At 41.7% G+C, this 18,562-nt stretch overlaps 1 protein-coding gene across 1 annotated transcript; it reads left to right on the forward strand.

Moving 5' to 3' along the window:
• Positions 1–308: 308 nt before the first annotated feature.
• On the forward strand, positions 309–12,438 carry trpc4b (transient receptor potential cation channel, subfamily C, member 4b). The gene is made up of 11 exons (XM_086164321.1): positions 309–365; positions 665–1,062; positions 3,416–3,934; positions 8,839–9,175; positions 9,305–9,444; positions 9,862–10,175; positions 10,276–10,471; positions 10,571–10,765; positions 10,931–10,972; positions 11,090–11,179; positions 11,266–12,438. Exons 2-11 carry the CDS (start codon positions 688–690, stop codon positions 11,716–11,718), a joined length of 2,661 nt encoding a protein of 886 aa, XP_086020447.1. The 5' UTR covers positions 309–365; positions 665–687; the 3' UTR covers positions 11,719–12,438.
• Positions 12,439–18,562: the final 6,124 nt, after the last annotated feature.

The following is an 18,562-nucleotide window of genomic DNA, read 5'->3' on the forward strand; positions in this document are numbered from 1 at the left end:
GTGGAAACACTTTGAAGATAAGCTGAGATGAAAAAAAAAAAGTTTTGATATTTATAGGGAAATAAAAATCACCTCCCATGGTTTGGTCTGGGGTGATGAAGATGATGAAGATCAGACATCATTGCGTGTACGAGCGGAAGTGGCTTCCTCTTCCCCATGACTCACGCATGCTATTAGGCGGGGATCTTGCGTGGGGCGGGATGCTCCCGCAGTGACCCGGCGGCGTCGGAGGAGGCGGCGGGTTTTTTTTTTTTTTTGCGCGGAGCGGCTCTGTGGGGATGAGACGAGGATCCGGGCGAGTCGACTTTCCACGCCGGCAGCAGCGATTCCACGCTCATTTTCGAGTCACGACCGAAGACAGAAAAGTGGGTGTGGAAGGAATATAATTGGATTACATTTTTCTCCAAATTAAAAAAAAAAAAAAAAATGTATATAGTCAAATAGAAGACCAAAAAAAAAAAAAAAAAAGCTTTAGTATTGGATATATCATATTTATATATATAAATATATTATATCTAAATCAATTGATTTATCACTTTTATTATTTTAAATGATAAACCAAAAATTTGAAAATCATTATTTTTTCTGTTTTTTTTTTTTTTTAAATGACGCCAAACTGAGGAGGGACATTTTTATTTATCGCTTTCCGCTTTTTGTCATCCAGCTTCAGCTGGTGATCCAGCAAACATGTCATGGTTCTACTACAAGAAGGGCGACTCCTCCTTCAGGGATCGGATCCCCCTGCGGATCATCAGGGCCGAGTCGGAGCTCTCGGCCCCGGAGAAGGCCTACCTCGGGGCCGTAGAGAAGGGGGACTACGCCAGCGTCAAACAAGCCCTGGAGGAGGCCGAAATCTACTTCGGCATCAACATCAACTGCGTGGACTCCCTGGGCAGGTCGGCCCTGCTCATCGGCATCGAAAACGAGAACCTGGAGATTATCGAGCTGCTCCTCAGTTACAACGTGCACGTGGGCGATGCCCTGCTCCACGCTATTCGCAAAGAAGTGGTCGGCGCCGTGGAGCTGCTGCTCAACCACAAGAAGCCCCGCGTTGAAAATCAGGTAGGCTGCTGGTACGTAGAGATGTTTGCTTCCCCTAAAAAGCTATTCTTTATTGATTATTTCTTATTTAAATGAGCAAAAATCCTTCAAACAAATGCTCCCTCAGCTTCTTTCGAAACAAGATAAGCGGAGTGACCACTATTCCTATTTAGCTGATTCTTTTTTTTTAAACGTATCGATTACGTTTTACTCACAAGAGCTGAAAAAACAACAAAACGGAGGCGATAAATACGCGTCAATCTGGTTTAACAAGCTGTTTATCTCGCCAGCCGTCCGACAAAGGCGAAGGGATTATTTGTAAGTAATCAAAACTTGTGGTATCATCTCAGAAAAAAAAAAAAAGAGTTCTTCAGCCATTTCGTTTTTCAGCCGAAAAAGGGCCAGTGCCCGCCTGTGACTCGCACTTTGTAAAGACTTAAAAGTTCGATTTTCTCCCGGATGGTATCTTTGGAGATCTTCTCTGAAATGCCGCCGTTGGTCTCTTTGTCAAACCGCGAGTCCCGTCTCAGGCGGTGCGATAAAGGTGGCGCTTTTTAAGTCTGTTTTTTAAGCGGCTCGGTGACGCATTCGCAGAAGGGAACACAGATATAAAAGAGTGTAGCTCCTTCCAGCCTGCAGGATGCTCAGAGAGCGTTAACTGAGTGCTTGCCGGGAGTCGAGATGCTCGGAAAATCGGAGGCAAATTATTTTCCTTTTCTTTATTCAACCGTTATTTTAACAATTTTTTGTTTCGGTGTCAATGTCAGTGTCTAATGTTTACATGCACAGTGGTCCCTTAAGATACAAATTTAATTTGTCCCATAACTGGGTTCATATATTGATTTTTTAATTTAATTTAATTTAATTTAATTTAATTTAATTCAATTTAATTTAATTTAATTTAATTTAATTTAATTTCAATTCATTTCATTTTTCCCCCACTTAAAATAACAAAAAACTAAATTGTTCCAACCCCCCCCAAAAAACTAATAAAATTACAATATTAATATAAAAAAAAAAAAAAAAATGAAAAAGAAGGATATTAATTATCATAGTTGTTGTAAACTTGTAGTGCTGTAATATATAAGCACAAAGCAGAATGATAGAAAATTAAATCACGCTTCGTATCTTGAGAAATTCGAATAAAAAGTGATTTATATCTAAAGGGGATCTACTGTATATATGCCGAATTCCTTACTGGGTGTCTCTTTGTCCCGGTTTGACGTATGAATTCTCAGTCGTCTGTTTCCATGTTCATATCAGAGTTTTGTTTGGAGAAATAAAAGAGGGTATCTTGAAAATCTTGAAAGGCGGGACTTCCTTATGATTGACGGGTTTCTTTTCGGTCACAAATATGACAACCTCCACTTACTGCACCTCTTGTCAATCTTCTTGTCGTGGCAACCGGACTTGAATTTCTTCCGTCCCGCCTCTCGGACGAGGGTGAAACTTCTTCAGGTGAAGAAATTCAAAACTCAGTTGCCACGAGGAGGAGATTTCGACAAGAAGAATTCACCATAACCTGGCTGCCCGACAACCTCCATGGACGTTTACATGTTACCGTGTTCTCTGAACTTTCGCCGCAAATACAAATACGTGTACATATATAGACCGCACCTGTCTATAAGCCGCAGGTATCCACGTTGTACCATGAGATATTCACACAGAAATATTTACTTTAAATCAAATACATGTACATGGAAATGTTTTTTTCCAAACAGTGCCAGTAACACGACTGACAAAAAAGATTAATAATGAATAACATAAATAACTAATAAATAAGTAAATAAGTAAATAAATAAATAACATAACATAACATAGCATGACATGACATGACATGACATGACATGACATGACATGACATGACATGACATGACATGACATAACATAAGAAATTTAAACAAATAAAAAAAGTAAAGAAATAAAGAAAATAACATCAAAAAATTATAAATAAATAAATAAGTAAATAAAGAAATAAAAAATAATAATATAAAAAAATATATAAAGAAATAAAGAAATAAAGAAATAAAGAAATAACATTAAAAAATTATAAGTAAATAGAAAATGGATAGATGGATTTTCTTATTTATTATCACAAAAACCATCTTCTTCAGTGCCGGAATTTGAATGACCTCCGCATTTCACGGTAATTTCATCGGTCCAATGTGACACAATGCTAAATTTTTTAGCTGCATGAAGCTCGTCAGCAGTTATATAATCCATAAGTTAGCCGCGACGTTGTTTAAGCCGCGCTGTTCAAAAAAAAAAAACGTAGCGGCTTATAGTCTGGAAATGAGGGTTTACGTAGCGAACCAGCCACAAGACCCGCGCGAGATGTGCTTTTCTGTCTTCCCCTCTTTACTCCTTGAAACAGGTTCCACCGATTCTCCGGGGCAAGCAGTTTTCCGATTTTACCCCCGATATCACCCCTATCATCCTGGCAGCCCACACCAACAACTACCAGATCATCAAACTGCTCGTGCAGAGGGGCGTCTCCATACCCCAGCCGCACAACGTGCACTGTAACTGCGTGGAGTGCGTGTCCAGCTCCCACGTGGACAGCCTGCGTCACTCGCGTTCGCGTCTAAACATCTACAAGGCCCTGGCCAGCCCGTCGCTCATCGCCCTCTCCAGCGAGGATCCCTTCCTCACGGCGTTCCAGCTCAGCTGGGAGCTGAGGGAGCTCAGCAACGTGGAGAAAGAATTCCGCTCGGAATACGAAGAGCTGTCCCGTATTTGTAAACGGTTCGCGAAGGAACTGTTAGATCAGACCCGAAGCTCTAAAGAACTGGAGATCATCATGAACTATCGTGACGACATCAACCCCCTGATCGACGAGAACGCCAATGATCTCGCCAGGCTAAAGTTGGCGATCAAGTACTGTCAGAAGGAGGTAAGTTTTATCTTTATAAAGTCAAGATTTTATTTATACGGCGCCAAATCGCAAGACAGCAGGAGCCGGGGGATCGAAACGCCAACCTTCTGATTGGAGGGATGCTCGTTCAATCCACTGAGCTACATAGCGTGATATTTATTGTGAAAGCCTTTAGATGGAAAAGATGCGTTCACAATTTTATTTTCTTGACTTCAATTCAAGTCGAGTTGGGTTTTATTTATATCCCGCCAAAACACGACGCGGTTTTCCCGTGACGCTTTTCGTGCAGAGCGGGTCTCGACCGCTCTCTTTGAGATGTTTTACGGAAAACCGGCGTCTACCGTGAGTTGGCGACAGTTACGAGGAATCAGGGCTCAAAGATTGTCCGCCTTCTATTTCAACTTGTTATTAGAAAGAGAAATCGTCTCAACAGGTACATGTTAACAAATGACGTGATACGATAGTAACTCGGAACCTGCGAAATGAGAAAGGCCATCGAGCGCCGATGACGCAACGGAAACGGAGTCGCCCAACTTCGGAAAGACTGCAGGGTCTTTCCCGTGCACAGTCGCAGACATATGAAGAAATTATAAAGTTGTGCATGTTAAGGCCGATTATTGTAAATCAGTGTTTCTCAATTATTTTCTGTTACGCCCCTCCACTCTCCGCCGCGACTACAAATAATATAGTTAGTCTATAACCTCTGCATAAAATAATATCCTTATTACAATTAAAGAAAACAAAAAAAAAAAGAAAGAAATATAGTTCAACTTACAACAAAGAATAACTTTATTAACGTTGTTTTTAGTCTGTAGCAGAAAAAGATTTTGAGTGTTAAATTTAGTGAAGCCAAGCGCTACATACGCTCGTCTTAGCTTTCGGGTGACTTCCTTTTGTCTCATTATCTTCGTCTCTCTCCGCCTTTCTTTTCATCGCTGTTCAAAAAAAAAAAAGTTCATGTTGCCTCTTGAGGGTTTATTTACAGCACTTCATATCTCCTGCTCGGTGCAAAAAAAAAAAAGAAAAAAAAAACCCGACACCATCGAGCTAATACAGTCTGACAATGAGAGCGCCACTGCCGACTACTGCAGCGGATGTGCAAATACACTTTATTCAAGTACGGCCAAAATAAGCGCGATCCTCAGGGTCACACGCGGCCCCCCCTTTGAGAAGGACTGCTGTAAATCAATATACGACATGGATCAGATAACGCAAACGATCCCGATGGCCTTTAAATGGCGGAGATGCCTTGCGGGCTCCGAGGACACGCGATTGCTAAGCTGGCTGTTAATGTAATGCATTACATCAGTCCGCTGAGATACTCCCATGAGAACTGGATAATTGGAGATAATGACGGGATTAAGCCAGTGCCACTTCCCTTTTACTATCATAATATTTTAATAAGGAAGCTTACTCTTAATTTCATATATATATCATTCTTGGAGTGTGTAACTATACTGCTCAAAAAAATAAAGGGAACACTTGAACAACACAATGTAACTCCAAGTCAATCACACTTGTGTGAAATCATAGTGTCCACTCAGGAAGCAACACAGATTCATTTTGACTTGTTTTAAGGACATTACATCAAAGTTGGATCAGTCTGGAGTTTGTTTTTACACTTTAATTTTGAGTGTGATTCCTAATCCAGACCTCCATGGGTTGATACAATTGATTTCCATTGATCATTTTTGTGTGATTTTGTTGTCAGCACATTCAACTGTGTAAAGAGCAAAGTATTTCATAAGAATATTTCATTCATTTAGATCTAGGATGTGTTTTTTAAGTGTTCCCTTTATTTTTTTTGAGCAGTGTATATCGAGGAAATGTAAATATAATGCAAGACGCTTGTATAGCGACGCTTCAAATGTAACACCTCGTGAAAATGAGTGTCACTTTCGTGTAATCGCTTTAAATTAACCTCGTTTCGTTTTATGACTGTTTGTATCTGCGGTTTTGTATAAATTGCTTTCTTTTTTTTCTCCAATTGAGAACAGACACAGGTGACAGCGAAGAAATAAGAGTTCGATGAAAACAGACATCAACATTTAGGGATGAGAGAAATTAATGACTGTATTTCTCTTGGCTTATTTCTAAATGATGAATAATGATTGTGAGTTTATCCTTTATTATACGTTTTCTAGCTCAAGGCTGAGGTTCATTTTGATAGTTTTCCTGCAACAGTGGGTTCGGGACTCTTTTGTTTTTGTGTTAAAGGTGAGAAATCCATCAGCATCTACATAGCTTGTTTAAAAAGCTTCGCTCATCCATCCAAATGGATATTTAAAATAATAATAATAATAATGCCAACAAAATTTGAGAAATTACAGAGTAAAAAAATGGACTCTTTGTCCCTTATTTCAGTTTCTTTAAATCCGGATGTTAAAAGTGAATGCGAATAAACAAAGAGAAACTAGTAAATACGTCGAATTGGATTAGATCCGATATTCTGCCTGTTCCCAATTGCACAAAAGTAGACCGATAGAATTGGTTGTGAGTGAAAAATGCAAACAAGTGGAGCTTTTCCCCCGCTGATGGCTTTTCTTAAAAAAAAAAAAGATAAATAGATAAAATCGCAGAAAGTCTCCCATTGTTAATGGACTACATCGACCACCGGCACTTACTGGATGTCTAAATTACAGACCATTTTCCTTTTATTTTTTTCATCCCAGATGTTTTCCCATCACTTCACACCCCCATATTGATAACAAAAAAAAAAAAAATTCAAATAAAACAGTTAAGGATTTTATATTTCTCGTAAAGCGGTTTCTGTTTGTGTTGCGTGTTAACACACACTTAAAAAAAACAACAAAAAAACAACATTTTTGTGTAGTTTGAGTTTTCTTTTGTCGCTTCCTTGCTCTGCACATACAGACAAAACCGATGGACTGCTCAAATTGACGCGGCGTGTCCTCATGATGAACCCACTTTTTTACAGACTTGTTTACTTGGTCTTGTGAAGCAGAGCGATCCGGACAGCGCGGCCGTGCACGGCGGACGTGTGGACGGATTCGTTTTCACCTCCCTTTGACAAAGAGATGCCCTTTGACAAATCCCAGTCCCTCCAGATGCCGCATATCGCCTCGAGTCACGTTACGCGGGGAGGACGAATAGCGCTCTGAAATATGACTCCCTACCGCACCGCCATCGCGTTGATGTGTTTTGCTCTAACTTGGTCAAACTGAAATTAAATCCCATCACCAGATGAGGATGTCCGGCAGATGTTTATATCGAATCTCAAACCGCAGGAAAAATGGGTTTGAGAAACGAGTCGGACGATAATTGTATAATGGGAAGAAAACTAGGGTGTTAACTCTTTGCCTGGCACCTCTTGTAGCCTCCCAAACGGTAAAGTTTGAGCTCCAGGTGACGGAGAAAAATCATGCTTTCCATGGCTTTCCCTAACGTTATGTGGTTGTAGATCTAATAACGTAAAAAAAAAAAAAAAAAATTAAAAAAAAAGGATGCATCAATTTAATGCGCTGGTATCAGCGCTAGCTTGTATTTGCCATCAAACCGCCAACCTTCCCATCTCATTGTGCCGCATGGAATAGCACGTATTGATTTATTGTGATAGGTTTTAAATGAAAAACAGATGTTAAATACGTTCAAACAGCTGAAAGACCAAAAAAATGTATCCTTCTATTTTGATTTTTTTTTTTTTTTAACTTCAGGTAAAGTCAAATCCTTGGTAACTTGGTATCAGTATGACCCGAATTGTCACCAGCCTCAAAATTCTGCCCTTTTGTTTATTCCCGGAGCAAAAAAGAATCTGTATTTTCAAACGCCTGCAGGTCAGCGTCATTCTTTTTTCAACCCTGACTAAAATAGAGATTGATGAATGGAAGGATGAGCGAAGAAGGGATAGAAAGATGAACCGGCCGGTGGAAAACGGAGATCAAGACGGGAGGGGACGGCTTTTCCCCTTCTTGAATTTCTGAGAGCCAGAAATCGGAGTTGTCAGTTTCGAGCCTTTGGCTTCTTTTTCACTGTGAAAACGTGTTTCTGTCTAACACTCCAGACCGGAGGGGAAGGATGGAAAGCGGTGATAGCTTTCCCAGCGAAGCGCCCCGTCGCCTCGGAGACGCCGTCTGTGCCAAGTAAACAAAAACGCTCAGAGATCAGCGGCGGACTCTGAGCTCTGACATAAGCAAACGTTTGTGTTTCCACGCAAATGCAATCGGAGATAGTCGATCGCTTGTGGCCGATGAAGAGGGGTTCTAACTTGTCAATAAGCTGTTTTTCAACCAGTAGATGGCAGTCACTGTTTTACAAATGTGCAGATAGCGAACCCCAGAAGTATCTAATTGAAATTAATCAATATTAACGACGGTCAGCAGTGTTCGCGACAACCCTCCTTTCTGTGTTCTCTCCCATGTTTCTGCGGGTTTCCTTCCACCGTCCAAAAATAAGTTCTATTGTATGGTTGTATGTCTCTACAAACTTCATGACGTGGGAAAGAATTAATGAATATTAACAGTAAACATCATATGTTTTTTAGTCCTCGCTTAACAACGTACTCGGTTAACATCGACTTGGAGTAACGACGGGATTTACGATAATATTAAAATATGGCAGCAGAGTTGTGAGTGAGTACGTAGTGTACGCGCTTATACTTGGCCTATATTCATGCAAATATAAACATTATAGGAAAAGGTAAAGTAAAATTTGCCCGATTTGTAGGCAAATACTCTACGGTAAGATGATAGAAACGGTATTTCGCTTAAGGAAATCGCTTAACGACAGACCCCTTGGAACATAACGCCGTTGTTTAGTGAGGACCACCTGTACTTTTAATAATACGTACAACGACGTGTGAAGTTTTGCGTACTCGTACTCCTCTTCTGCGTAAACCGAACTGATTTGTTAGCAAATTTGGCAGAATCAATTATAATTTCCTATTTTTCTCATCCCGTCCTCAGTTTGTCGCACAGCCCAACTGTCAGCAGCTTCTGGCGTCTCGCTGGTACGATCACTTCCCCGGCTGGAGGAGGCGTCACTGGGCGGTGAAGCTGATCACATGCGTCTTCATCGGATTGCTCTTTCCGCTGCTGTCCGTCTTCTACTTGATCTCACCGAAAAGCCGTTATGGGTTGTTCATCCGTAAACCCTTCATAAAATTCATCTGTCACACTGCCTCCTACCTGACCTTCCTCTTCCTGCTCCTCTTGGCGTCGCAGCATATTGTCACCCCCAAACCTGACTTTCAGGGCCCAGCGCCCACCGCCGTGGAGTGGTTGATCCTGCCCTGGGTGCTCGGTAATATGACGGCGCGCTTACGGAAAAAAAAAAAAAAAAAAAAAAAAAATCACATTTCCTGGTATTTTCTTTTACGTAATTTTTTTTTTTTTTTTTTTTTTCCTGGATGAATGACCTTCTTCGTTCAAGGATTCATTTGGACGGAGATCAAGCAGATGTGGGACAGTGGTTTCCAAGACTACATAGATGACTGGTGGAACTTGATGGACTTCATCATGAACGCGCTGTATCTCGCCACCATTTCACTGAAAATTGTCGCTTACGTGAAGGTACCCTATGATCCACGGCCACATTTCTTATTTTATTTTTTACGCGCGTGCAAATCGGGTATTTTGAAAATTAAACATGAAAATTGTAATTTGAATATTTACTATTTAATATAGAATAATATAAATAATATAGAAATAATTAAGATATTTTAAATTTTTTTTTCGCATTTTATTTCAACTTTAAAAATCTTTTCACATTATTTTGTATGTCATCATCCATACAAAATCAAAGACAAGGAAAAAATAAGGAGTTTCTAAATTCAATATTGATTGAAAATACTCAAAAAAAAAAATGTGTGGTCGCGGACGTGACCGTAAAATTCCCAGGTTTAAATGCAGATTTCAAAAAGCTGTCTAAAGTTCTCTGTAAAACTGTGAAAAGTAAGAGTCTGTTCTTGGTCTGCTTCTTCTCAACAGTTCAGTGGCCACAAATCCAGACTCAGCTGGGAAATGTGGCATCCGACTCTGGTGGCGGAGGCATTGTTTGCCATCGCTAATATCTTCAGCTCCTTGCGCCTGATTTGCCTTTTCAACGCCAACTCCCATCTGGGCCCCTTGCAGATCTCGCTGGGTCGGATGCTTCTGGACATCCTCAAGTTCCTTTTCATCTACTGGCTCGTGCTGCACGCCTTTGCCAACGGACTCAACCAGCTCTATTTTTACTATGAAACAGACGAGGGGAATAATTGCACGGGGATCCGCTGCGCCCAGCAGAACAACGCCTTCTCAACGTAAGTCACGGATTTAATAAAAAATTAAAAAAAAAAAAAAAAACGCTACCCCCGAGTGTCATTTTTGGACGCGGTTTGATTTATTTATTTACGTCCCCAGGCTTTTTGAGACGTTGCAGTCATTGTTTTGGTCCGTGTTTGGCCTGATTTCCCTCTACGTTACGAAGGTGAAGCCCGATCACCAATTCACCGAGTTCGTGGGAACCACCATGTTCGGAACGTACAACATCATCTCCCTGGTGGTTCTGCTGAACATGCTCATTGCGATGATGAACAACTCCTACCAGCACATCGCCGTGAGCGTTTAAGTTGCTTTTATTTACGGGTTAAGCAAACTCCTCTGTCCCGCGTAGTGTTCTTTTATTTTTATTCTCAAGGGTTTTATTCCTTTTCAGGATCACGCCGATATAGAATGGAAGTTTGCGAGAACCAAATTATGGATGAGCTATTTCGAGGAGGGGGCGACTTTGCCGTCGCCTTTCAATATCATACCCAGTCCAAAGTCCATTTTTTATCTAATTAGATGGATAAACATACATGTTTTCAAGAGACCGAGTACAGAACAGCGCGAGACCTTTGAAACCTTGGGGGTAAGGTGCTTCTTTTTTTTTAAATAAAAAAGGAAATTAAACTGTTACCACTGCATTGACGACATTTTCCTAAATGTGACAATGAGAGAAAAGGAAAAATAACTTCTTTGGATTTTAATAGACTGCATCTGTTCATTCATCGGACGTTCTTGTCTTCAATTGCAGAGAAGAGCGGCTGAAAATGTGAGATTAAACCACGAGTATCAGGTGGTTTGTTTTTCACCTCTACAGCTTTTACTTTCATGTAATTGTTGGAAAAAAAACAAAGTCTGCAAATTAGTTAATTTGTCTCAAAATACGTGTTTTCTTTGTTTTTTTTTCCAGGAGGTCATGAAAAACCTAGTCAAGCGGTACGTGGCCGCAATGATCAGAGATGGCAAGAAAGAGGATGGTCTGACAGAGGAGAATTTCAAGGTATTTCCGATCGGTGCGCCAGTTAGCCGAGTTTTATTTTTTCTTAGGTTCTTTATAATATCCGGTTTAAAAATCTTCAATCGTAGGAGCTGAAGCAGAACATCTCCAGCTTCCGCTACGAGGTCCTGGGAATGATGAGGGGTAAATCTCAAGGAAAGGCGGCCGCTAAAGTCGCTAGCTCTCCCTTGGCCTACCCGGGAAACCCGTTCAAGTACACGCCGGGACTGTCCGCCGATGAGCCACGGCGTTTCCTGGACGTGCACGATGACGGCGCCCCCTCGTGGAGGTCCGCCGCCGCCGACCCCGACAGTTCCGAATATCCCAGCGGGTTGGCCAACGGTTCGGTGCTGCCGGAGCGTCGCAAAAAACCCCGCCAGAGGCAAAACAGGCGTCCGTCTCAGGAGCACGACCAGATATGTTTGCTGTCCACGGAGGGAACCGTGGAGCCTCGTGGGCAAAACCAAGAATTTTCCAGCGGGAAGCCGATCGTGAAAATCATCCAGAGAGTTGAGAGGAACATTCAGGAGACCGAAACTTAACACGGTTTATTTAAACAATCTTTAAGCATTAATCTGTGTCTAGAAATATTACATAGTCAGTTTATTTTTGCAGCTGTAGCTGTCGAATTAATGTGTTGGCAATATAAACCCAACAGAATTATTCGCTCAGGTGAAATAACTTTATATCTGGTAAAGTATTTAATAATATGGCATTGGGAAAGAGTATATTTAATCTGTTCAGCCGTGACTGATGAGAGGGGGAAAACAATGTTGAGCGGAAACCATACTCCTGCCCCCCCCGGGGAACACGAAACAATTTCGCTAATGCGTGTTTCATCTGGTAATATTTGTTTCAAAAATCTCTTCAAAATGCCGCTTTCACCTCTTTCTTTTTCAGTCGTTAAACCGTTCAGAAATAGTCCATTTAACAGGAGAACTGGCGGCGTTTCCCCCCCCCAAAAAAGCTGGTTTTCACACCCGTCAATTTTCTCTTTTGTCTGGTACTTTAAAAGTGATTTAAGAAAGTAGACCGCAGTGCTAAAATGGTTTAGATGATAGTTAAAGGGCTTGTCTTTCACGCCGAAACCAACAGGGGGAACCTGGTTCGTTCAAAGCCGACGTTTAACTCCCGCCGTCAGAAGGCGCCGCGTTCGAATCTGTCGAGATCTGCGGCAGCGGTTACTCCTCACCAGAGTTCCCTCCGGCGCTCTGGGTGTGCAGGTTAGAAACTTGTGACACATTTTAAAATAAAAATTTACATCTGTCTCAGCAGCCGCGTGATGGTTTGCCATTATTAATATCAAAAAAATAAAGGGAACACTTGAACAACACAATGTAACTCCAAGTCAATCACACTTGTGTGAAATCATAGTGTCCGCTCAGGAAGCAACACAGATTCATTTTGATTTGTTTTAAGGACATTACATCAAAGTTGGATCAGTCTGGAGTTTGTTTTTACACTTTAATTTTGAGTGTGATTCCTAATCCAGACCTCCATGGGTTGATACAATTGATTTCCATTGATCATTTTTGTGTGATTTTGTTGTCAGCACATTCAACTGTGTAAAGAGCAAAGTATTTCATAAGAATGTTTCATTCATTTAGATCTAGGATGTGTTTTTTAAGTGTTCCCTTTATTTTTTTGAGCAGTGTATTTACGTACGCGCTGATCCTCGGAAATGTGTATCTGGATTCGTTTCCAGAGCTTTTGTCATAGCTCGATGATGGCGGTTTGAGACAAAATCCTCAGATATTAAACTTCCAAGACGGTTCCTTTATCGTAAGGCTACCTGCTGTGATTTGTGATGAAGTCAGCGCTGACCTCAGAAATGCCTTGGACACGTCCAGCTCTAGCTGCCATTTAGCTAATTATATATAATTGCTTTGTCACAGCAGGTGAGCCATTAGCATCGGACTCCAAACCTGGTCACCTTGCATGCTTTCGCAGAGCTGCTTTTATAGATCTGCTTTAAACTCCCAATAAATGTTACCATTTGAACCTTCCCTCACATCCTGTTACGTGTGTGTGTGTGTGTGTGTGTGTGTGTGTGTGTGTGTGTGTGTGTGTGTGTGTGTGCGCGCTTGTGAAGGTCTGTTACTTATTCCCCGCAGCTGTAACCACACGGGTCCTAATCCCATTACATGCATAGTTTGCATCAACATCCTCTGGATTTTTGTGCTTTTTCTCTTTAAACTTGAAGACTATGCCTCAGGTGCTCGTCTTCATGACCAAAGCGCACAAATTCCACCTCTCTATCCAAAGCCGTCAACTGATTCTATGTCGCTAGCGTAAATATTTATGACAAGTCGCGTCGTGGTCTATTTTGCATTGAATGTTTTCGTTCCAGTTTTGCCCCGGGGCACTATTTACCAAATTTACCCCTGCTTGCCTTCAGGTCTCCAGACACAGAGGAAAGTGGTTGCCTATTATCACCGAGTCAGTCGCCATTATTAAACTTCCCCTGTGATGCGATCTGTTCAGTGATTCTGATTGTTAAATATAGATGAGAAAATATCATCACCAATAGCATAGGTGGTATTATAATTACAAAAAAAAGGGTGAAAAAGGGAACCGTGACTTGAAGGATTGGCATAAATATGCTTAACTGCTCATGTCATACTAAAATGCGTTGTAAAAACAAAACGTTTGATGAACTATTTCTTCAAAAATCACGATTTATAACACATATTTTAAACTATAGACACAGTTTTACCAGTGCAATGCATGTTGCGTTGATGACGTAAGTTGGTTGCATTGTGTAAACATTCGTTTTCCGCTGGTGTTAACCTTCACTCTACAGCAGGGGTGGCAAACGTACGGTCCGCGGGCCAATACCGTCCCGCCAGGGGGTCCAGTCCAGCCCGTGGAATAAATCTACAATTTCCAAAAAAGTATGAAAAAAATATTTAAAATGCAGTTAAATACATTTTTAAATAAAAATGCAGTTCCTATATTGTCTGCAAGGAGCGCAGTGTTGTAGTCAGTGTTAGCAAAACGGCACAACACGATGTGACTCAGCATATGTGACTCTTACTTACACTAATGCTGTTTCCGGGTTTGTAAATAGTCTTTTTACTTATTGTTAGAACTTTACCCGCTTTTCCGTTGGCCCCGACAACCTCATCGGCAAGATGCCGTCGTCAGGAAAGAGAAAAGTAGACATGAAGTGTTTGGTTTTGCAAGAAAAATGGATCACTTCTTATTTGTTTGTTGAGGTTAATAAGAAACCTCTGTATGCTTGGTGTGGATCCAGCAAGTCTTTGGTGCCACTGTGAGTCTCGCCGTGGCGAAAAATGCAACAAAATGCTCAGAGAACTGAAAAGACAGAACCGAGGCATAGTCTTGTTGAAATTGCATTTGTTTTTCTTAATGTATCTCAGATTGTTCATCATGATTTTTTTAAAGAAACGGTTCATTACAGAAAAAAGATTTTTGTAGTTGACCTGTTGTCCTTTACACTAAAACAAAGAAAAAATTTGGAAACATTTGAGTTACTTTTAGGTAATTATGCAATGATTTTACTGGTCCGGCCCCTTCAACATCAAAGTAGGCCGTAGGTGGCCCTGGAAGCAAAATGAGTTTGACACCTCTGCTCTGCAGGATTAAAAAGGCCACATTGTGGTGCTTTTGAGTGCAGTTTCCCAAAAAAAAATGTGATGCCGACCTCAGCTGCTAGAAGAGCTCACAGGTGCTGCTAGTTTTAAATGGAGACCGAAGTCAAATGCTGTGCTTTTCTTTCACAAGCGGACAAAAGCTCGACGGGAAACAAATGAAGCCTGCTCTACGAAATGCCACGGACAGGAGACGTTAGATGTTCTCCTGCGAGGATGTCAACAACCCACTACTGCCGAAGTTGCATCTGATGACAAAAAACAAGGCAGCAGCACGATCATGGAGGAAGCTGACGATGAGTCACCAGTGAGCACAGCGGTCTGTAAGTTTAGGGTTAGCATAGCAACGCAATTGCTGCACACACACACCAGCGACTTTGGTCGGCTCTTGGCTGTTTGCCTTTTTGATGGTCTTCATTGTGAAGCTCATTTTGACTTCTGTCCTCAGTGTTATCCTCCTGGCTCACGTTTATCTCAGGTTTAAATGATAAGGGTTGCACAAATGACATGTTTTTTCAGCGGTCGGAAAAACGAATGATGCCGAGGCCAGTGCAACCAGATGACGTCACTGCCCAGACGGCACGGAGACGTAAACGACAATGTATTTTTTTTTCAGTTTAATTCAAACTAAGATGCATTAATACAAATAATACAAACTAATAATACAAAGCTTTGTACCAAAGCCGGTACAAATATTGACCAAATAGGACAATACCCGTCTTGGTAATCGGGTATCACTTTAAAAAGTTATTTGATAAATGTGTTCCACTATTCCTAAGTAATAGTCAGGTGATGTAAAAACATTATATTTTTTTATCTAATTCTCTTAAGGGTTAATTTCATATATTTTTTTTTCAATTGATGATCCGTCAAGATGGCCCAGGAACCCACAACAAAGATATTAAAACTTACGTTTTCATGGATAAGAAGGACTAACAAGGTAACCAACTGAATGATAAATAATTCTTTCGAGGGTGTTTTCAAAACCGACGATTTAAGGTTAAAAGTACGACTCCTTTGCAAGCACCGAGCGTAGCGCAGCGATACGGGTGCACAATAGGCCAAAGAAATACATAGCAAACAAAAATACAGAACTACCCCGCGATGCAGCGGCGCCAAATAACAAAGCAGGGTGTTTCCAAAAGACTTGCAAAAAAAAAAATGATGAATTGATCTGGATTTTGTTTTTGAGCGCTCACCTCGCTTTGTGACTCACCAAAATGAATGAGGGTTTGGAAAACCATTCAGTTTATATCTGCGCCGTGCACTTCAGTGCATCAGTCAGTTTTGTGCTGGAAAAGAACGATATCGTAGCACGCTAGATTTTCGTTCGCCTCATTGTTTATTTTGGTTTTAATCCTTGAGTCGCACACCTAGAGAGCACTAGCCGACAGCGAACAAAGACCAGGTTGCATTGTCATCACCGCTAGTTGTGCTTTTGAATGAATAAACGTCCTCTCGATCGTCCTTCCCTTTCCGAAGTTCCCTCAACCTACCGGCCTCTCGCCTTTGTCCTTGGTTCCAAAGGCCGCCGATATACAACCACCTTCAAATATTTAAACAAAAAAAAAAAACAAACCCGGTTGCGATAAAGTCTCGGGAGTAAATGCCGCCGCCTCGGAAAACTTTTTTAAATGTCGGTTATAAGAGCTCGGCTAAATCCGGATGCGTTTCAACCTTTCAGATTCAAAGACAACCTTCTGACATACCAATACGCAAAGACTTCAACTGACCGTATCTATTCAATACGATGCATTTTTTTTTTTTTTTTTTTTTGTGAATTTATGTACGAAAATGAAATGAACGAGGGCGGTATGCTGGAAGTGCTTAGGTCGCGGAGGATTTAATTATCGCCGCGGCGAGTTCATTTGCGGCATTATTTCCCTCGCACGGCCGGCTTTTCGATTCAAAAAGCCGTCCGCTCGTCGGAATGCCAGGATTGTAAAGTTAATATATTCCAGCCTTTGAGATTCAAGGGGAGATAACGTGCCCGGCTGAGGATTTAATGGATTCGGGTTTCTAAATGTCCTGTCTAATAAAGTTCACGCTGGTGTGTGAATGCATCATCTTCTTCACTCTGATTGCTTTCTTTGCGTCTTCCCACGGCCTTTTTATAATCTATAAAAAAAATAAGGGATGGAGACGTTTCCCTCCCGCTTATCTTTCAACATCTGGCTCGAGAAGAGGACGAACGACGGGGAGAAGGAATGATTGAAGTCATTTGTTTACGGATGACGGTCTACTCATCGGTTCTGGCTCCTCCGACAATCGGCGTCCGTTCGGATCCTCGTCTTCCCTTCGTGTCGTGCATCTGTTTTTTATTTTCCAATCAGCTCAGTTTGTATTCGCTCTGTCCGGAGTCACGGGGGAAAGGTGTTGTGTCCATCCGGTGTTTGCTTATCCATTGATCATCCTATTTTTCGTTTCCCCAGGATCCGGTTTGAGAACTTCATGTACCTTCCTTTTTTTTTTGATTTGTGTTCGGTAACAGAACGTCCCCTGCGGTTCCTGATCGACATCGTCCCGTATCTGGGATTCTTGCAACAACGGACGCCCCGAACGTCTTGTTTCGTAAATCCAACAGACCCAAAACTCAAAAAAAAACAAATTATATATCATTATTATTACGCAATTAAGGCAAGGTTATTTGGAAATGTGTAATAATATAAGCAATGAAAGAATTCAGACTTTGGATAGTGCCATCTGACAGCGGATGTGATCTTTTCAATGGAAACAATGGGAAGCGTATTGAAAGGGAAACGTTCAGGGACTCATCTGGCGACGGCGTTGGATTAGCGAGCGGCGGACTGGAGGCTTAAGAGTTTTGGATTTAGAGATTTTGACTGAAAAGAAAGAAAAAAAAAAAGCGATGCAAAAAATAAATAAATAAATGGATGAGGCGTTTTCGACATCCACTCACTGAGGAGAGAGGACAGGATATATTTATCTGACACTTGAGTTTTCGTGCTGTTTGTCGGATTGGAAAATGTAATAATACCCCTTCAGCAACATTTCAGATATCACATCATTAGCGGTGGCGGTTAGGGTTAGCGTTTGATATGTTTGACACATGAGGTCGGGCTTCGTCGCTTCAAAACAAAATGGTCCGACAGCATTTGTGATTACGATGAAAATAATGATCAAAAAGGGCTGCGCCGGGGTTAGCGCGCCCGCCTCCGTCGTAAGAAGGTCTCCGGTTCGATTCTGACCGGAGGGCTTGGGTTTGCACGTTCTCCCGCGGGTCTGCATGGGTTTTCCGGTTTCCTCCCGCAGTCCGAAAAAAAACAAGCTGGTGGCCATCTGGCCATATGTCACGTCAGAGCGAACGGTTATATGTCTCCGTACGACATGCGAATGAGAGCGAATGGTCGTTTATGTCTACATGTCATGTAAACGGTTGCGGGTCTCCACACGTGGCCATGCGGTCGACTCGCCCGGTGACAGCCGGGATAGGCTAACTGATGAATGAATGAATGATCAAAAGCTGGCCGGGAAGTCCGAATTTCCTACCCCTGCGTGGAAAATGCACGCTTTTTTCATGGTTTGCAATGATTGCGGCGTTCATGTGCAGGAAACTTCAGCAGCCTGAGAACGGCTGCACTCCCTCCCACCACCAAGTGGCGCCAACTACATTCTGAAATGTTGCCACCGCTAAGTGGCGCTTGTTCCACTTTGACCTCATGTAATGTTTCTCCTGCTTCATGCACGTTAATCAAGACTTCTGGGGATTCTGCGTCCTGTGTTTTCCATCTGCACAGCAGGGACCGTATGT

The sequence above is a fragment of the Fistularia commersonii genome, chromosome 18 (assembly GCF_037954325.1).
Source record: "Fistularia commersonii isolate RoL2024-O1a breed Wild chromosome 18, RoL_Fcom_v1.0, whole genome shotgun sequence".
Lineage (NCBI taxonomy): Eukaryota > Metazoa > Chordata > Actinopteri > Syngnathiformes > Fistulariidae > Fistularia > Fistularia commersonii.

Coding starts and splice junctions, on each gene's coding strand:
- trpc4b (XM_086164321.1), top strand. CDS start 688: ATGTCATGGTTCTACTACAAGAAGGGCGACTCCTCCTTCAGGGATCGG. Junction 9,445..9,861: donor AAATTGTCGCTTACGTGAAG/GTACCCTATGAT, acceptor TCTTCTCAACAG/TTCAGTGGCCACAAATCCAG. Junction 10,766..10,930: donor AGACCTTTGAAACCTTGGGG/GTAAGGTGCTTC, acceptor CTTCAATTGCAG/AGAAGAGCGGCTGAAAATGT.